The sequence below is a fragment of the Tupaia chinensis genome, unplaced genomic scaffold, assembly GCF_000334495.1.
Source record: "Tupaia chinensis unplaced genomic scaffold, TupChi_1.0 Scaffold149851_1, whole genome shotgun sequence".
In the NCBI taxonomy this organism is placed as follows: Eukaryota; Metazoa; Chordata; class Mammalia; order Scandentia; family Tupaiidae; genus Tupaia; species Tupaia belangeri.
Window position 1 is genome coordinate 552137 of NW_006209696.1, and position 19671 is coordinate 571807.

At 37.7% G+C, this 19671-nt stretch overlaps 1 protein-coding gene across 1 annotated transcript in view; it reads right to left on the minus strand.

Annotated features, from left to right (window-relative positions):
- EPHA6 (EPH receptor A6) overlaps window positions 1–19671 on the minus strand; it is a 983118-nt gene that overhangs the window by 27091 nt on the left and 936356 nt on the right. Inside the window, exon 16 of the mRNA XM_027769481.1 lies at window positions 12034–12183. Within this exon, the coding sequence (XP_027625282.1) occupies window positions 12034–12183 (150 nt within the window). The remainder of the gene's footprint in view (window positions 1–12033; window positions 12184–19671) is intronic.

Here is a 19671-nt window from a genome sequence, read left to right on the forward strand (position 1 = left end):
GGATAATGGATTGGGGGTGCACACACCCTATACCAAAAAAAAAAAAAAAAAAGCTCTCTAATAAAAGTAAATAAATAAAAAATAGTAACAATTCTTTCCCTGGGAAGGAGGTGTACTGACTTTTCCTCTCTCTCTCTGTCTTTCATTAGTGAGTGTGCACACCGTATAGCAAAAGCTGAAGCAAAACGAAACAAAAACAGGTGAATAAATTGAATCAGTATCACATAGCAAATAATTCTCTGAGGAATAGATTGATATTATCATCACGTAGCCTCTGAATGATAGTATTGGTGGTGAAAATAATTCCCAAGTTGAGCCGCATCCTTGCCTCATTTTCCCAAGTGAATTCGTGAGTGCTCTTTGGGTACACTCATCTACTTTATGCTTTCACCCTCTCCATAGTGAGCCCTCTTTGGGTGCTCTATCCACTCTGTGCTTCCACGGGCACATTCTTGACGATGGCTTCCACCTCTGAAGCTCTAGTTCAGCTCTCTTCCTCTCTAGATTTGTATATTTATCACCTAGAAGGTATGTAATTTCATAAAGGCACCTTGGATTTATTTTGTACAAGATTAAATTAGCTCCTCTTTTGGAATTTCTGTCGTTTTCAAAGGATGCCACCATTTTTCCAGTGACTTGAGGCAGTGGTCAGGGAGTCATTTAGGCTTCTGCCTTCTCTGTTGCTCAAAGTGAACTTAAATCAGGCTGATTCTACCACCTTCATGTATTTTAAATCTGTTCCATTTTTTATCCTTTCTTCAAATGACTTGTTTTTCATTTTGATGACTGCAGTGGCCTCCTCCCTGGCCTCCTTGCCTCCCCTTTCCCTCCTCCAATCATCCCCCACAGTGCAGTGAAAGCAATTCTGCTGAAGTGTAACTGTGATCATGTTCCTCCCACACCTAAAATTCTGCAGCAGCTCACCATGAGCCTGGCTTTCAGTCCCCACCTCTGGCCATGTCCTGTTTTACCCTTTGTTCGGATCATTACAAAACACTTGCAGTCTCTCAGCTGGGTGGGCTGAGCTCCTAGAGAACAGTAACCATTTCTTTTTTCCATCTGTTCCAGCATCCAGCACAATGTCTGGTGAAGTCAAAGAACAGAGCTCCGATTGTCAGATACATACTTTGTGAAAGCTGTACTTTATGGGCAGCTTAAGGACTCCTCTATTAATCTTTATTTATATTTCTTTTGTGCAAAGTTTTGCTTTATAGGTATTTTCTGATTTCTCAATTAAAGAATGACAGAGGGCAGCATATGGAGTGCTTTGTCTAAAAGACTAATTGAGGTTTGTTGTTTTAGGGTATGAAGGGGTGGTCATTAACTAGAGAGAATGTTGATAACAGTTTGATTTTATGATATTCGTAGGCTGTCATCCTTTGGGAGAAGAGTTATACAAGGTTATACCCTTACTTAAAAATGTAAGAAGAAAACTAAAATAAAATGAAAAAAGCATGAAAATGACAGTGATGAAAATGATCATGTGGAGGTAGAAGGAATTAGATTCTGTCAGAACGTATTATCTAAAACTTGGCTGGTTGTTTTAAATAGACTGAACTGGTTCCTTGTCATCGACACTGCAATTTTTAATAGCCTTGAATCAACATGAGGCTTAGTTGGGGCACGTAGCAGACTGTTCTGCTCTTGCTGAATCTGATGAGTTTTCCAATTGTGTTGATGGTTTCTGAATCAAAGCAGGCAATGTGCATCTTTTATTACATAAGGCAAACAAGGATTAGAAAGTCAATATAAAGACGCTGAGATATCCCTGGATAGTATCATTCAATAGGAACTGCTTGGGCTGTGCAGGGTGTAACATTCTTATGTATACAATAGACAATATTTTTAAAAAAGAAGTGGATTGAATTTTTAGTTTTTTTAAGAGATATTTTTGCTATAAGGTGCTTGCATTTGCTGGAGAGATGGAGAGAGACAGAGAGACAGAAAGCAAGAAATCATTTCTGAGGGGATGGTCATGCCGCAATCTCTTCTCCTCTTGAGATTTTAGGCATGCACACACATGTGCCTGGTGTGAGTTTGAAGTCGCCAGATCTGGGACTCAAACCTCAGTCAACTATGTAGGAGTCCAGCAACATAACCATTATGCCATCTGCTGGTCCTGGAAGTACATAAATTTAGTTACTCATATTTTCTTTGGAAATAAGCCATCTTCAAAATTGAGCAAGTACTGAAATATACACTAGGAAATGGAAGATGGAATGATTTTATTTTTATCTTCTCTTTAAATACTCAACATGGCTTTATGGAAAACCTATAATTTAATGTACAAGGAGAATAGTGAAGCAAAACATCCCAGTATACACTTATTTTTTGTGATAACGATTACTTTTATAGATTACGATATTTAAGTTCATAACACGATAATACCATGGAAGCACTGGCAATATATTTTCTTCTGTGCAATAAGAGATGTTTGCATGGACAGAAAGAAAAAAAGAAAACACACACGATCTTACACTTACTTTCTCAAATTCAATATTTTTTAACATATTGAATTTATAATTCAGTTAAAAGCAGTCAAGACTCAAATGAAATTTAGTGCACTAATGAAGAAAAGTATTTAAATAATAGGAAAAAAAGGAATAAGGTGATGAACGAATAGGATATAGGAAGAAAACAACTTTTTTAGAGGCTAATTTTTTGGTTAAAATGTCCTTTTTAACTTGAAGATAAAAAACTTTCTCAAAACTCTACACTTACTGACAGTTCTCAGACTTCCGTTTTTTGGAAGTCACAATAGAATGTCAAGGACAGTTATAAAATGGAGAATGCATGTTCCTTCATAGGTTACCACCTTTTGGATTATGGATTGTGGACCAAATGGGGGACAATATGAAGTGTAGGACTCATAGGTTGAAAGGGTAACATGATTTATCATTTGGAAAATCTTTCTCCCTAATTAAAAGTTAAAAATTGCACCTTCTGAGGCTGAGAAAACTAATGCCTTCTATGTAATGATGCTTCAATTTGTTAGTCATCGAAAGAGCATCAGTGAAGGAGTTGCACTGAAGTCCTAATATATAGCTAACAAGCTGTGTCTTTTGGAAAGTCTCTGTCTCTTCAATAATAAAGACAATTGGGAAACTAGCTGGTGGTGAAGTGGTTAAGGCACTGGACTTCCAGATGGCTGACTGTGGTTCAAGTCCTGGACACTGCAACTTGAAACACACACTCTTGTGCCCAAAGTCCGAAGAGGAGAATGGAAGAGAAGAGATTGTGGCATAGGTGTCTCCACTGGGGAGTGATTTCTTGTTTCTGTCTCTCTGTCTCTGTCTCTCTGGTGAGTGCATGCACATGATAGCAAAAATCTCAAAAGAAAGAAAGAAAGAAAGAAAGAAAGAAAGAAAGAAAGAAAGAAAGAAAGACAGACAGACAATTGGACTCTGCTTGCAATAATATCATTCACTCTGTTCCCAGAATCACTGAAACCAAAGGCTTATTCTGCAGAAACTTTGGCAACATCTCTAGATCTGGAGTTTCTGTAAATTTAATACAAGATTTGGCCTTGACTGAAAGGATTGTTTCTCACTGAGTCCTCAGAGCTTAGATGGATGTTCATGGAAAGACAAAAATTCAGACAGTGCCAGAGTATATCCATGCAAACTTAAACCAGGAAGATTCTGGGTACCATAGTTATTTATTACTATGCCAGTTCCTCTAAAATACATTACATTTTTAGAAATATAAAAACATATTTCAGATGTTTTAATATGTTTAAAAACATATTTAAAACTATTATCTTTTTTTATTTTAGAAGCTAATGCTTCTAAAACTCAGGGTAATTTTCTCAAGCACTCACTTAGAAAACAAACAAACATGTCTTTACTGGTGCTTCATTTTTATCTTTAAAGCTATTAGGCCACTCTAAATAATACACTTCCTGGGTCTAGTAAAAATATCCAAAAGCTATGGAAAAATGGCTTATGAATATAAAGGAAAGGAGAATTAAAAATATCCTCTTTGTAAATGTTTCAAACATATTTAAAATCATAGGAGCAAAGACAGTAAATACATTTCTTCTTTTTTGAGAGAGATTTTTGCTATTGGGCACGTGTGCTTGCTGGAGAGATAGAGAGAGGCAGAGAGACAGCGAGAAATCACACTCGGGGAGGTGGCCACACTACAATCACTTCTCCTCCATTCTCCTCTCAAGATTTTGCGCATGCACACACATGTGCCCAATGTGAGTTTTAAGCCAAGTCTGGGATTCGAACTGTGGCTGACTATGTGGAAATCTAGTGATACAACCATTATGCTATCTGCTGGTTCATATAGTAAACATATTTCTTCCAAATAGAAATTGAAGATTTTTTAAATAAAAATGTTGCTGGTATTTATGTTTTTTAGTGTTGTAGTCATTTATTTTTTTTAAAAAAATTCCACGAAAATTACAGTGTGGTAATAACACATTGGTTACTTGTTTCTTCTTTTTTTTTTTTTTTTTTTTTTGAGAGGTTTTTTTGCTATAGGGCGCGTGCGCTCGCCAGACAGATAGAGAGAGACATAGAGACAGAAAGCGAGAAATCACCCCCCAGGGGTGATGGTCACGCCGCAATCCCTTCTCCTCCATTCTCCTCTCGGGATTTTGGGCACGCACGCACACGCACCCGGCGTGAGTTTTAAGCCACTGGATCCGGGACGCGAACTGTGGTCGACTACGTGGGAGTCCAGCGACATAGCCATTACGCTAACTGCTGGTTCCCAGTTACTTGTTTCTTCTATTTAGAACTTTCCTATTTGAATTATTAACAATGGTGATTGATTTCATCTCATAATATTTCTTATTACTCCTTCCTCTATAATAGACATATATCATGCCAATGTAAGTAGTATGTATTTAATTAAAATCCTGCTATTGCCTAGTAGATAGTAGAAATTACTGAAAAATTGAGAAGAAGGCCATTTTGAAAATTGCTCTGGTAGAATACATATTCAAATAAATGCAAAAATTCTCTAATATGAAAGGTTGAAATAATAGGAATGGACCTTTAGCAATTTACTGTATCTTATACAGCTCATTACACAGGGGCCATTACATAAGAAAGTAGAGTTAGGAAAATCTAATCAGAGACAAAAATTGGAAATGACTGGACTCTCCGAGTCATAAAATCATACTGCATTTCTAGGTAAGTGGATTCTACACGTCCACCATCCTTGGCATAAGTGCTGACCCATAATTGAGAAAGTTACAGAATTATGATGACAAACAAGAAATAAGGGGAAAAGATATTGTCTTCCTTCTTAAATTTTGGAAAAAAATGATCAATTCAGATAAGGTCAAAAGGTTGTTTCCAACCATGTTGCCTATAAAAAGAAAGCACTACAGAAAAAAATTCCATTTTTTTCCTAAGGTAAGCTTCAGAAAGCAATCGAAAACAAAACTCATTATTACATAAAAGCTTTTGAAAAGTAAGGAGAGAAAAAACATAAAAACAAGGCAAAACAAAAAACACTGAGGCAGTATAATATTTCCTAGTAAACCTCAAATGAAATGCTCCCCGGTAGTGGTTTTCTTTTTGGGAGCTGAGCTAGCTTAGCAGCATATGCCTACATGATATCATACCCGGGAGGCATTTGAGTCTCAAACTCTTTCAAGGAGATTTTTTTTTTTTTTTTAACAGCATCATGTCAGGAAAAAAAAACAAAACAAAACAAACCCCAAGACTCCAGTCTTGCATTTAGATCATTAGCTCAAGCTTAGTCGCCTCTCATTTAAGTGGTGCTAGTTCTCCCCTACATATTAGCTCTGTGGGGATTTGGTTATTTAATGTTGCCTGCTGTTCATATTTTGCTCCCATTTTCTTCCGCTAAGCACATCACACAGTATAAGTGTTGGAGAAAAGAACCGCAGTGCCCTTGGTGTCATCTTTGGAGACCGTGCAGCTCCTAGCATTACAATAAACTCCCATTATGTAATAAATAACAATTAGTTTGAGCTAGGATGAAAATAACATAAAAGATTCCCCAGAAATAGCTTATAAAAAAAAAAAATCTTCATATGCTGCAATACAGCCAGGAGACATGCACCTTCAATGGGCTTGTGAAATGTTTTTGGTAATAGGCTAAATAGTGTAAATATTTAAATTGGGTTTTAAGCTACTTTTAAAAATATTTTTAAGAATCATGCTAGCCATATGGTACATTATTTGTAAAAGTACGTTATTTACATTTTTAACATTGAGACACAAAATACTGCAGGAAAATAAGTTACGTTTCTAAACAGCTGTAAGTCGATTCACATTCTTTAATGAGAAATAATGAACACACTTCTCTTGTGACAGAGTAAGCATACATAATTAAAGTCCTTTGATCTCATTATGTAGAACTTTTATGGCATGGAGACTCTAAAAATTGGATTTCTACTGTATAGCTTAGTGGGTAAAAACATGAATTTTGGAGTAAGCAGGGGGTTTGAACTTCAGTTTCACCATTAACAAGTTATATACCTTGGGTAAATTACTTGAACTTTCTAGTTTATTTATTTATTTATTTATTTATTTATTTTGTCTCAAGAGAAGTTTTTTCGTTCTGTTTTGTATTTTTTTTGGAGAGGTGTTTTCGCTATAGGGCATGTGGGCTCGCCAGACAGACAGAGACATAGAGACAGAAAGCGAGAAATCACCCCCCAGGGGGGATGGTCACGCTGCAATCCCTTCTCCATTCTCCTCTCGGGATCTTGGGCACGCACGCACACGCGCCCGGCGTGAGTTTTAAGCTACTGGGTCTGGAATGCGAACCGCGGTCGACTATGTGGGAGTCCAGCGACATAGCCATTACGCTAACTGCTGGTTCCCGTTCTGTTTTGTTTTGCTATAGGGAATGTGCGCTTGCCAGAAAGACAGAGACAGAAGGCGAGAAATGGCTTTCTGAGGATGGCCATCCTGCAATCCCTTCTCCTCTATTCTCTCGGGTTCTTAGGCACGCATGCACACGTGCCTGGTGTGAGTTTAAGCTGCCAGGTCCTGGACTCAAACCACAGTCGACTATGTGGGAATTCAGCGACAAAATCCTTATGCCTTCAGCTGGTCCCAGGTTACTTGAACTTTCTAAACCTCAGTTCTCATATGCAGAAAAGGGAGAAATTATTTTGAAGATTAAATGCACTAATTAATTTAACAGAATTATTTTGATGACTAAATGAGATAATTAATAATCTAAAATACTTGGCTCATAATAAGATCATAAATGCAAGCTATTATTACCATTGATTAATTAAAACACCTTTTATGTACCAGCTCTTACAGACATTATCTCTAACTCTTTTATTTCTGCAGTTGAATATTTTGAACCCCAATATAGACAGTATGTCAGAAAGCTTAAACAACTTGCCTAAGATTATATGGTCAATTCATTGGGAAACTGGAATTTGAATATAGATCTTTCTAGCTATAAAGCATTTGCTCTTAACTGAGGGTTTTTTTTTTTTTTTTTTTCTGATCTCCAACTGGGCAATGTCTAGGGACATTTTTGCTTGTCATAACTGGGAGGGTGCTCTTGGCACCTAGTGCATAGAGGCTGGGGATGCTGCTGAATATCCTACAATGCACAGGACAGGCTCCATACAGTAAAGAATGAGCTAGCCCCAACTGTCAATAATTCTGCGGCTGAGAGACCCCACTCTAAGGCCTTACTGGTTTTTCCAGTAACTTGCTACTTCCTTAGAATACAGTGATGTACAATGTTAATGGTTTAGTGCCAACTGATATTGCAATAAATGAAGTTGTATTTGAAAACAATGAATACCTCATGAAGGAAAATATAATTGCTTAGCTTTGGGGAACGCCTCCCTCATTCAATGGGATCATGGGGAAAGTGCCAAACAGTGTTCCACCCACCTCGGCATGCACAGACTGAGCTGGGCCAGTCACAGTACCAGTGCCCTAGCATGGCTTTGGTTCAGGGCCGGCCAGAGCCCTAACAGAGCCAGCCAGAGTCTTCTGGGATTGGCATATACATTTTCACAGACAGACTCTGATTCTGTTGGGGTTGCTAAGCTGGAATGCTGAGCCCTGGAGTGTAAAGAAGACAGCAAAAAATACCTTAGCAGTAGAAGAAAATGAGGTCAACGCATTTAGGGAAGCACTAAAAATCCTGCATGATCCCATGGATCCAGCAATGCTAAATTATTTTCTTAGTTTCATGATGAAATATTTTCCTCATTTTTGTTTAAGACAGTGGAGATTGGATTTCTGTTATTCACAATCAAAAGAACACTGAATAATAGAGTCTGTATATATTTGTTGGCATTAAATAAACAAAATCTATGCACAGTGTCTACCGTTGACAAGTACAAATTCTAGTTGGGGGCAGGGGTAAAACATCATCTACTTACTTAAATAGCAGGTTCTTTGAGAATAAGGACTAGATTTTCTAATTCCCATCTGCATCCCACATGCACACTTGGTTAGTGTTTAATAAGTAATTGCTGAATGGCTAGGCAGATGGCACCTGTGGTTATTGTTTGTTAGGTCTTTTATGAACTAGTTCTGTGCACTCTGTTTTTTCTTATTTCCTTTCCCTAATGTACAATACCATTTACCTTTGGAAAACTCATTATGTCTTTCGCTAAAACAGATCCTATAAATCTGGAATTGTTCATTGTAATAAAACATACCACAGTCTTCAGAATAGAAAAAGTAGTTCATAAAAACTCTCCAGAATTTTCTAAACTCAATTAACATAATCAAGCACAGTAACATTCCTTTTGATCTGTGGCCATGGTTTTGTTAAACTCACGAACAGTTTATTAAAAATATAAAATATTCAAACAGAAATAGTTGCCTTTTTGTTGTCTATCATATTACTTTCCATATTTAAAATGTAACTTGGTTGGAAAAAGTTAAACATGAGACTACCTTGGCCCAATTATTGAGAAATGCAGGACAAATAGGGAATAGCCAGTACTTGGAAAGAGCACTGGAAAATTTTTGATTAAACTATTTCTGCTTCTACAGAGAAATTCTGGTTATAGAATCTGTCACAGATATACTGACTTCCAATATGTTAGGCTAAACATAATATCAACTCTTTACTGTACCAACAAAAAATATTCACCATATACATAAAGGATATAACTCTTACTTTCTTCTTTTAGTCTTATGCTGTTGGCACACACCAAGGTTTGGCTTCTTAAATATTTTTTTCAACCCCTCCTCTGCTCCCCTTCCTTTATTCTCAGATATGCACTTGAGTATTTTTATGTAATCCACACAACTAACATGAAAGTACATCAAGGCAGACCCTAACTGGGCCTAGAGAAACTATCAAGCTGTTGGTGGAGGAGGAGTGCAGACCTGTGTTGTGAGCTTGGCAATCCTGAATGGAGGAGAATGAGCTTCACGTTAGGACTCTACTCCTGGCTGCAGTGGTGTCTCCTAATTCCAGAGTCTGTGGCCAAATGAGGTTTAATAGACAAAATCACTCTCTAAATGACCATCTTGGACACAGATCATCAATATGTATGGCCAGAATGGCAGGTTAAACTGTTGGTCAAAATCCAGGATGGGAAAGGCTGACAACAGAGTTTGGACTACTCTAGGCGATAATTAAGAACCATTTACATGGTGGTCTTTGTGGAAAACTACACATTTGGGCCTTTTCCTGCTAGTCTAAATAATCTGTCTTGTGGTCTGGCATCTTCAACTTATACCTGCTCTGCTCTGTGGAAATCCAGTCTAGTTTTTGGCACTTCCACAGAGATTCTGAAAAGTCCTAAGACTTAGAAAAGAGCAACTTGAATCATTCCTTTACTGAGAAAAGTGTGAGAACTATTTCTTCAGAGATTAGAAAATTATAGCATGTGCTGTTAACAAGGACAGTGAAAAAAAATCATCTAACCTAGTCCTTTGTATTTATTGGTCATGAAACTGAAGCAATTTAGAAGTTAAGTGACTTGATAGATGGATTATGGCCAGGGTTACTGAAAGAGTATGTTCTACTGCAGTTGGTAAGACAATCTAGGTGGCAGGAAAACCTGTAAATCTTCTCTTCATATTGATTAGTCTCATTCTATTATACGAATGACTGTTTATGAATGTTAAATAAGAATGTGTTATTATGACTGTCATGACTATATAAATGACTCTTATGAATACATCTTGTAAAATATGTGATATATTTAAAAACCAAACCCCCAACATCTTTTATCCTCCTCTCCTGTTTTTATTTCCATAGCAGTGGTCATCATGCTACATACTAAATCTCTTACTTATTTGTTTACAGTACGCCTCCCTACCAGTCCAGCATTAAGTTCCAGGAGGGTAAGAAACCATTGTCTGTACATGCGGAGCTATACCGACTGTAAACCAAACTGCCATGAAAGAACCAAGGATTCCCTCTTCTCTTCTACCTGTCCATGACTTATTCTACAGCAGCTAATTCTGTGTAGTGAAGAATGTACTTATGTGGAGATTTGCTTGAATTATCTATTTTAGTCATGTCAAAATAGGATACATAGGCCTGCATTATCTTGGGTTTAGGGTAGAACAGAAACTACGACTGGATTCAGGTACTCTATTACCTTAGATAACTGATTGCAAAACAAAACAGAACAAAACAATAAACAAGCAAAAACAAAACCCAAAATATGAGGTCCTTTTGGAAGGGAAAGGACAAATATCTTCTCTGGAATTCAGTTTTATGAAGAGTTGGAAAGGAGGTCAAGAATTACTCCAAATAGAGCCCAGTGTTAGGGAAGAGAAATAAGATCCTTCAAACAAAATTTCCTGAAGAATAGTAGACTCTAGGCAGAGGAGTTAGATCCGAGTAGTCTAAGTGTTGGGAGTGGAGCAGAGGCTGCTGGTTCTTGCTCACTTTGTACTTAAGGCCAATGCTCTGTAGGACTGAGCCACACTGACTTTGTGTTTTGATATTGTGCCCTGGAGAGCAATGACTGACCAGTATGGCCTCAAACCTGATGCTGTGTAGGTTTTTGGACCTGGCATTTCCCACAATCAGTAGATACCCATAGGACTAGTAGGGCTCAGTTTCAAAGACAACACCATATGGCAGAGAGAAACAATAGCTATGGCCCATTACCCCAACTCTGGTCTTGTCTATGCCTAGCATTAGAAAAGGATGCATTTTCTCTGCGACAAAGTCCTTCAGATACTTCGAATTTGAGGTTGGGATGTAGTAGTTAAGGTGTGAGGTATAGAGATGTGGTTACTCAAAAAATTAAGTGGAGAAAAAGAATGAAACAGGGCCTCTGTTTGTGGGGAGGAATTCTCTATTGAAGCAGTCATTGTTCTGAACATCCAGAATCATATTAAAGGTAATTTTTCATCACTGTTCTCTTAGACACCATCAGATGCTTTGAAAAAGGCAAATGAGTGAATTGTGAAGGCCATTCCTGAATTCTGAGATGAGAAAGGGAGAAATTAAAATATACTGTCACCTTATTTTCATTGTCAGAGTACCTACACATTCTGATCACTGTCTCTATCACTGTGGTCAGGCCATTGAGGTTAAATGTGTGAACTACCCAGTACTCTAAGATTATCAACCACCAAAGTAATTTTCATAGAAAATATAGAAACAAAGATGGCATAAAGGGTCATGTATTTCAAAGGAACCATACTACATGATATATACTGACAATGTATTCCCTGAAAGCAGTCGCTCTTTTTCTTACAAGTGATATACTGAGTCTAATTAATTTGCTCTTTACATTGTGCATTGAATTGCTTTAAGGGAGAAATGAAAGGGAAACATTGCTCTTTGTTTTACTTGTAGATCAAGGTTGTTGCATAAGTACAGTCATGCTGCATTAAATCAAGTAAGGAAGTCTTAGATACATGATGTGGACCAAATACTCATGAGGTAAAGCCCATCTACTGACCCCTAGGCTACCCAATAAAGCTCAGAACTAAAGGTTACTCTGCATCTCTAACAGCCACAACCCTGAACAACCTTAGGGAGATAAAAGGCTACTTTGAGGAGGGCAAGACATTTTTACCCCACAAAGCTGCTGTGTTTGCATTCACAAAATGGCAGTTTATGGGTAGCACTTACATCTTGGTTAGACATTTCCCAATAAGGTCTCTCTCCATAGGACATGACCTCCCACATGACAATACCATAACTCCATGCATCACTGGCTGAGGAGAATTTTCTGTAGGCGATAGCTTCTGGAGCTGTCCATCTTATGGGGATTTTCCCACCCTGGAAAAGAAATTGGAGATTTCTCAGCACACTGACAAGTGTATTAAAAAACAAAGTGAGGGGCCAGCAGATGCATAGTGGACTCTCACATGGCTGACCGTGGTTTGGGTCCTGGACCTGGTGGCTTGAAACACTCAAGGTGCATTTGTGCAAGTGTACAAGATCCCAGGAAGAAATGGAAGAGAAGGGATTGCAGCATGGCCATCCATCCGAGGGGGTGATTTCTCACTTTCCTGCTCATTGTCTCTGTCTCTAGCATGCATACATGCCCTACAGCAAAAACCTCTAAAAAAGGTTATATTCTAATTAAATGTATTTGTTATAAAGCTCTAGATACTTCATAGTAGTATTGACATTTTAAATTAAAATCAAAAGAGAGGCAGAGTAATGATACAGTGCCAGAAATGCTTTTTTTTTTTTTTTTTTTAAAATAGCTACTCTGTGAAAACAACTTTGAGAACGGGACATAAGTCACACTTCAAAAATACTTTATTTCACTCATTAATTTATTTTTTACTTTAAATTCACACAAACTAGTATTAAGTCATTTGAAGAAAGTTTCAGATTATGGGGCATTAAAACCAACTATCATCCAACATTCATTAAACATTGTATTCCATTTATAAATAATAATGAGAATAAGCTCTAATTTAATTGAAAACAAATGGTTAAATACAGAACTTGAGACATTCTATACCAGCTTTTCAGAATTCTGTTTTCTTTTCATCTGGTATGATCACATTATTTAAAAATAAAAATATTCTGTAACATCACACAAAAGCACCTTAGAAAGATAATCTTTCTTTTTAACACTTTAGGATAGTTTATATTTTCATTCTTCAGTGTCGAAGTTAACATTTGAGCATATCAAAGAGGTTAAATTGCATGAATTTAATCTATACTGTTCAAGTACTGAAGTCTGCCATTGTGTTATACTTAACTTTTATTAACATTTATTACATTTAATCTGTTGAAACACTCTATAAATTCTCTTTTACTGTAATGACAAGAATAAAACAATTCATCCATTTGATTTACAATCTAAAATCTATCCAGTTCTCAACCTTAAGTTGAGGGGATGAGAGTATCCCAAACGCCACTAGATGGCGGAAGAGAACAAGGCGCTGCGCTCAGAAGGCTGTCTAACCGCGGAGATGGCTGTGGTTCCTTAAATTTTTATTTTTGAAAACCAAGGGCCTACTATAATGGAATTGTTTGAACATTATTAGTATTTTCATAATAGCATTATCTGATCACCCACTGTGTGCAAAGTCTGGTGTTAAGGTAAGTAGGCATGGAAAGAAAGGATACTCTTTTTGGTTTTAGAGTAATTTAGGTTAAACACACAACTTTAAAGGTGAAGCTATTAATCGAGTAACCTAAACATTACTTATTTAGTAATCAAAACACTACTTGCTTAGAGAAAAACGAGATGCTTTCTAAATGGGAAAAATTTAGGTTTCACAAGGCAAATTAGAGCGTTGATGTAACCCTGATCTCTAAGACTCCTAGCTGGACAGTTACAAGGAACCGCAGGGAAAACACCTTGAATCTAATCTCTGATTTTGCAGGTGAGCAAACCGAGCTCAGGGTTTAGAGTTTTAGAGGTTTAGAGATTCTTCACCATGTTATTAGGTCCCCAGTGCTCACTAATGCTGCCGTGCCAGCATTATAGGGTGTTGATATAGAAATGGAAATACTTCAGTATGAGGGTGAAAGTGGGATAACACTAACTGCAACATTTTAACTCATTATCTAATCCTATTTCATATCAGCTTAATGAAAGGAAACCCAAACCAAGGGCTTTATGCATTGGGGCAGAAGAGAGAGTTTCCATTAAGTTAAAACCAGGAAATTAAATTTACAAAATTGATGGTGGTAGCTTAAGGGGGCCTGGGAGAGGGTAGGGAGTTGTAAGGAGTGTGAAGTCATTCTCTCTGTCTGTCTTTTTTTTTTTTTTTTTTTTTTGAGAGATTTTTGCTGTAGGATGTGAGTGCTTGCTGGAGAAACAGATAAATAGAACGTGAGAAATCACTTCTGGGGGGGATAACCATGCTGCAATCCCTTCTCTGTTCTCCTCGGGGGATTTTGGGCATGCACGCATACATGCCCCAGCGTGAGTTTTAAGCTGCCGGCCTGGGACTTGAACTGCTGTCAACTATGTGGCAGTTCAGTGATGTAATCATTACACCCTCTGCTGGTCCTGAGATGTCATTCTTAAACCCCAAGTGGAATTACTAAATAACATACTAAATCTGAATTTCAGATAAATAACAAGCCATTTTTTTAGTATCAATATGTTCCATGAAGGATTTTTTTTTTTTTTTGCTATAGTGCATGTGCTCATGGAGACAGAAACACAGAGAAAGAGATAGAGAGAGGGGAAATGAGAAATCGTCTCCCAGAGAGGGTGGCCAAACTGGAAGCCCTTCTCCACCATCTCTGGACTTTGAGCACGGACGCACACACACCCTGTGGCCACGCAGTCAGCATGGCTGACCGAGGGATCCAGCTGCCTTATCCTCAGCACCACCTGCTAGCCCCATGTTCCACGAAGGAATTTTTAATGTACCTGAAATATTCAAAGAAAGATGTTTATGCCAAATTAAAGCCCTACCAAACATACAAAAAAATGATCCCAGTAAAACAAACAAAAAACAACTGCTTATCTGCTATTCAGATTTAAATGGGTATCCTGTATTTTTATTTGCTAAACCAGGCAACCCAATCTAAGGTATTCCAAAAATTCAGAAAGTAAAACACTGCAAATGATCCAACTGAACATGGATAGTGTTCTGAAAAAACTGTCTGGTTCTTCACCAGGGGGCTAGGACATTCCTTGTATTTGTCCATCAGGACTAAGCTTGCTCTGTTTTATTGCATGTTTGTCCTAAAGTGCTTCAGCCTTGTGGCTCTGCGTATTGAAGCCACTTGGTAAAACTCAAGCTTGTTTCGAATGTGGAAACCACACTTCCAGAGAACAAAGACAAATCTGTAGATTTGACCTCACAACAGATGTAAGAGCAGCAGTCTCATCTGGCATTTTTGACTGTGGCTCTTTATTCTGGCAAAAATACATGAAAATGTGAAGTGCTGGTTTGCCTGGCTGTTTCTCTTGTGAGTTCAAATTAAGACAGGCCAAAAAACAGAGTGGATATTTTATGTTCATCCGCTCATTCACTAATAAATGACATCTCAAATAAATGATTCACATATAAATGTATACTTTTGAATAACTTTACATTGCATATAAATGATAACTTTATCACTTTTGTTTCTGCGATTTTGGACATTTTTCCTCAAAGAGAAGATATTACAGAATGTTTCATCACTGGTGTTGCTACCTACTATGAGCTAAGTGTGTTCCCCGCAAATTCATAAGCCTTCTCATTTACTTTCCTTATGCAGCAAGCTTGATCACTGAGCCAACAAAGAAGAAACCAAGTAAGCACACTAGAAGACTCCTGGAACAGTTGTTAACAAACTTCTTTTTTCCTGTTTTTCAAGTATACTGAAGCCCTAATCCCCAGCGATGTGACTATATTTGGAGACAGGAGCTTTAAAGAGGTAACTAAGGTTAAGTAAAGTCATCAGCTATGTCCCTAACCCAGTATGATGGGATCCTTGTAAGAAAGGACATCAGGCCAGCTGGCAGCGCAGTGGTAATGCAATGCTCTGAAATACTAGGCACACATGGGAGGTCCTGAGTTCACGTCCTAAGGCTGCCTGTACGTGTTTGCTGTACAAGCATGTGTGTGTGATATGCACTGGCTGCAGGAGGGGGAGGGTCACTGCGTGAGAACCCCATGGGGTTACCTGTCTTTTTGGTCTCTGTCTCTGTCTCTCTTTTCGTGGAAGAAGTAAAGAAACTTAAAAGAAGAAGAGACATTGCATGCATGCAGGCACAGAGCAGAGGCCATGTGAGGACATACTCAGGAAGAAGATGGCCATCTGTAAGCCAAAGAGAGGATCTGGGAGAAACAAACATGCCAACAGCTTGATCTTGTACTTTCAGCCTCCAGAACTGTTAAAAATAAGTTTTTGTACTTGAAGCCGTTCAGACAGTGGTGTTTTGTTATGGCAACCTTGGCATACTAATATGCTACCCCTATCGAAAAACCAAAAATTTTTTTCAAGATAAAATTGACAGTATATTTTAATTTAAAATTTTGTTCCAAGTATTGTTTTGAAATATGAGTTATGAGCTTGAATAAATCTTAAAATAAAATCTACAAAAAGGACAGTTCTTAATACAGGAAATATAATTCAAATGAACAAAAATGTATGACAAAATGAACTTTACAGTTTACATAGACTGAAGTAATCCTGAGCATATATGGGATAGAGACAAGAATTCATTCAAATCTTTTCCCTCCCCCCAGCGGGAAGGTTTATTGCTGGATATAGTTTATGTCTGTTTGCAAGAGGAGGCTGAGAGGAAAAGACCCTTAAAATTACCACACAGTATTTATTCCCTACATTAGTGGAAACACAGAAACCTAGTGTGTTTTTTTTTTTTTTTAAACAGAATGAGCCAACTTAAATTTTGTGGCTTGATCTCCTCTACAAGCTTTTGCTCATGATCTTGAATCATAGATAGAGATAATACACCAAGGTAGTTTTTCTCAAAGCATTAACCACCAGATGTTTGTCTCAGGTTTCAGGAATAAACAAATAGTGCTTTAGATTTGAGATCACAATCATTGGAACATTATGCTTTGCTTCACCATATGTTTATGAGAGTGGAAAAAAGTTACCAAATATGGTAATCAAAATGACTGAGTATAACTCAAAAGTCTTCTCAGTTACCTCCCTTATACAGCAAGCTTAATCACTGAGCCAAAGAAGAAGAAACCAAGTAAGCAAGCTAGAAGACTTCTGAAACAGTTGTTAGCAAACTTCTTTTTCCTGTTTTTCAGACATATTCAGAGCTTGATGTCACATAACTAGTGGGCTGAGGCTGGAAAGAGAGCTTAAGAGGGACAAGAAGTCCCACACACTCATATACCCTTGTCTACCCCATGCCCCGACAGTGGGCTTAGATTATAGGTGCATTTAACATCTGAGTTTTGGAACTTAACCCTCCAATCTTCAGAAGAGTGACCAATCAACTGAAAAATAGTAGATTATAGAGGCTTAATACTGAAACTAAATTTAAAAATTCTATAGAGCATCAGGCACACTTAAAATGTCTCCCTCCATTTCTTATTCACTGGATTTCTAGTTATTTTAGGTAGATGTTTTACATAGACAATAATCTGCCTACAGACTTCTCATATTTCCTCAAGTATCTCTGTAGTTCTTAAACTTCCATGAGTATAGGAATTATGGTACAGGAAACACATTGTATTGTATCATTAGAAAAGTCATGATGCATTTTTGCATAGAAAAACAGAAAAAACACACCTTGACTTTTCTGACAACCCAATATTATGCTTAAAGGATAACTTAAGAAATTTCCGAGGGCAATTTTGACTGAACAATATTTTTCTTTATGAACTGCAGAGTTTAAGTGAGGTGCAAGGTGTGACTCTATAATTTAATGTATGACCTTGAGAAAGGCTTAACTTTGACTCTTAGATTTCAGATCTGCAAAATGAGGTGATTTTAATTAAAGGCCATCTAATAGTATATCATGAGTTTTAATATTTGCCCAAGGTTTTTCAATTCCCATGAAAATGAACGAAGACAGAATGTACGAGTTGGCACACAGACTGGGTGAGAAGACAGCCTGACAGAAAGGAGATAAGCACATGCTTGGATTGCACCCAAGGCCAATGATTAATGGTCCCTATGATCATCCTGCATGGTAAATTAGAGGTAAGGTAACTGAGACACCCTTTGTTTAAGAAAACAATAGCATGAATGTTACATTTTAGAGAGGTATAAGACCAAGATGTTGACCCTTCCCCCATTTTAAGTTTTTTAACTCTTAATGAGTAGCTATTGATTATTTGGAAAACTTATTTTACAGAGCCTTACCAACATTAGACAAGAAGATACCAATGTGCTTAGTAAAGGATTGCCTTAAATTATAATTTCCTGTTGGTGGGAATATCTGTGACAGAGGTAGTCTGTTCAGGATCATTAGTGGAGGGTCAGCATTCTGAGGTCTTCTGCCTTAACCCACCGTGATGTCCCAGGGAGTCACAGCAAATTACAGAAAGATCTCATATACACTGGTTATTCAGACAACTCAGACTACAAGGATAGTCTTCTTTCTCTTGGGAATCACTGATCTTGAAAAATAAGTCCATTTCTTCCTAGTTTGTGTTCTCAAATAAATAAGTTATAATAATATAATGTGCATAGTTTTAAAACGACACCCTACCCCCTCCTTCATTAAGGTTTACTAATCTGGAACAACTCTGGTACTCTGAAGTTTAATCTCTTTCTGAAACATAAAGATAATGTCTGTCTTCACTTGAAGAAAGACTGAAGACTAATGCTGCAGTTGAATATGTCTTCCCAAAATTCATGTACTGAACCATTGTAACAGGATTATGAAAGTGAAAGCTTCATTTACCTGTAGTGTTGAAAGGTGGAAATTTTGGGGGAAGATTAAGATTAAGGTCATCAGGCACCATGATGAAATTTGCTTGCTGTGAAAAGGTGAGGAAAACATACCAGGACAGAGGCTGATGGACACAGTCACTCTATTTTGCTCTTGCCCTTATGACATGACTAGTACTCTACAAGACACCCAGCAGATACAGCTCCTGGGCCTTGGAGCTCCAAACCATGAGCTAAATAAACCTCTATTCTCTTAAATTACTTATACTCAGGGATTTTCTGTAATTAACAATGAAACAGACTAATGTGACTAATGATGGAATGAATTCATTTTTGGTCACAAAGGAGAAACTTCTCATATTTGACTTCTAGCTGATGTCTGTTAAATGGAATATGTGATATAGTATATATAAATTCCCTCTTAGCTATGAGCATATTGCAGGAACTCAGTAAATTTGTTTCTATTTATGTTTAATTAAGAAAAAATTTGCCAGAGGGTCTGTGTGCTCACCAGAAAGAGACAGAGGGTGAAAACACCTTTCACTAGGATGTGGTCACACTGCAACCTCTTCTCCATTCTGTTGGGATATGGGGCATGCATGCACACAGTTCTGGTGTGTTTTTCAGCTTGCTGAGGCCAGAATTTGAACCATACTATTCACCATGTTGGATTTGGTTCTTTTAACTACCAGGCCATGGGCTGGGCCCCTAAATATTTTTTTTTTAACTGTTTGACTTCTTGCCAAGTTCAGCAACCCAGTTCCGTCGTGTGGAGTTACTGAGTCTTTTTCTACCAAGCCCAGGCTGTGGGGTGAACTTCTTTCAGAAGAAGGGCTGTTAGAGGTAGAGGCACCAAGTCCGCTGTGCTGGTGGACAGGGTCTTACCCGAGTCCAGAAATTAGAACTTATTCTGCCCACTGAAGACATGTGCATGTCTTGATCCAGTGAGTTTGGTCCCATCCCCAAATTCCTGCT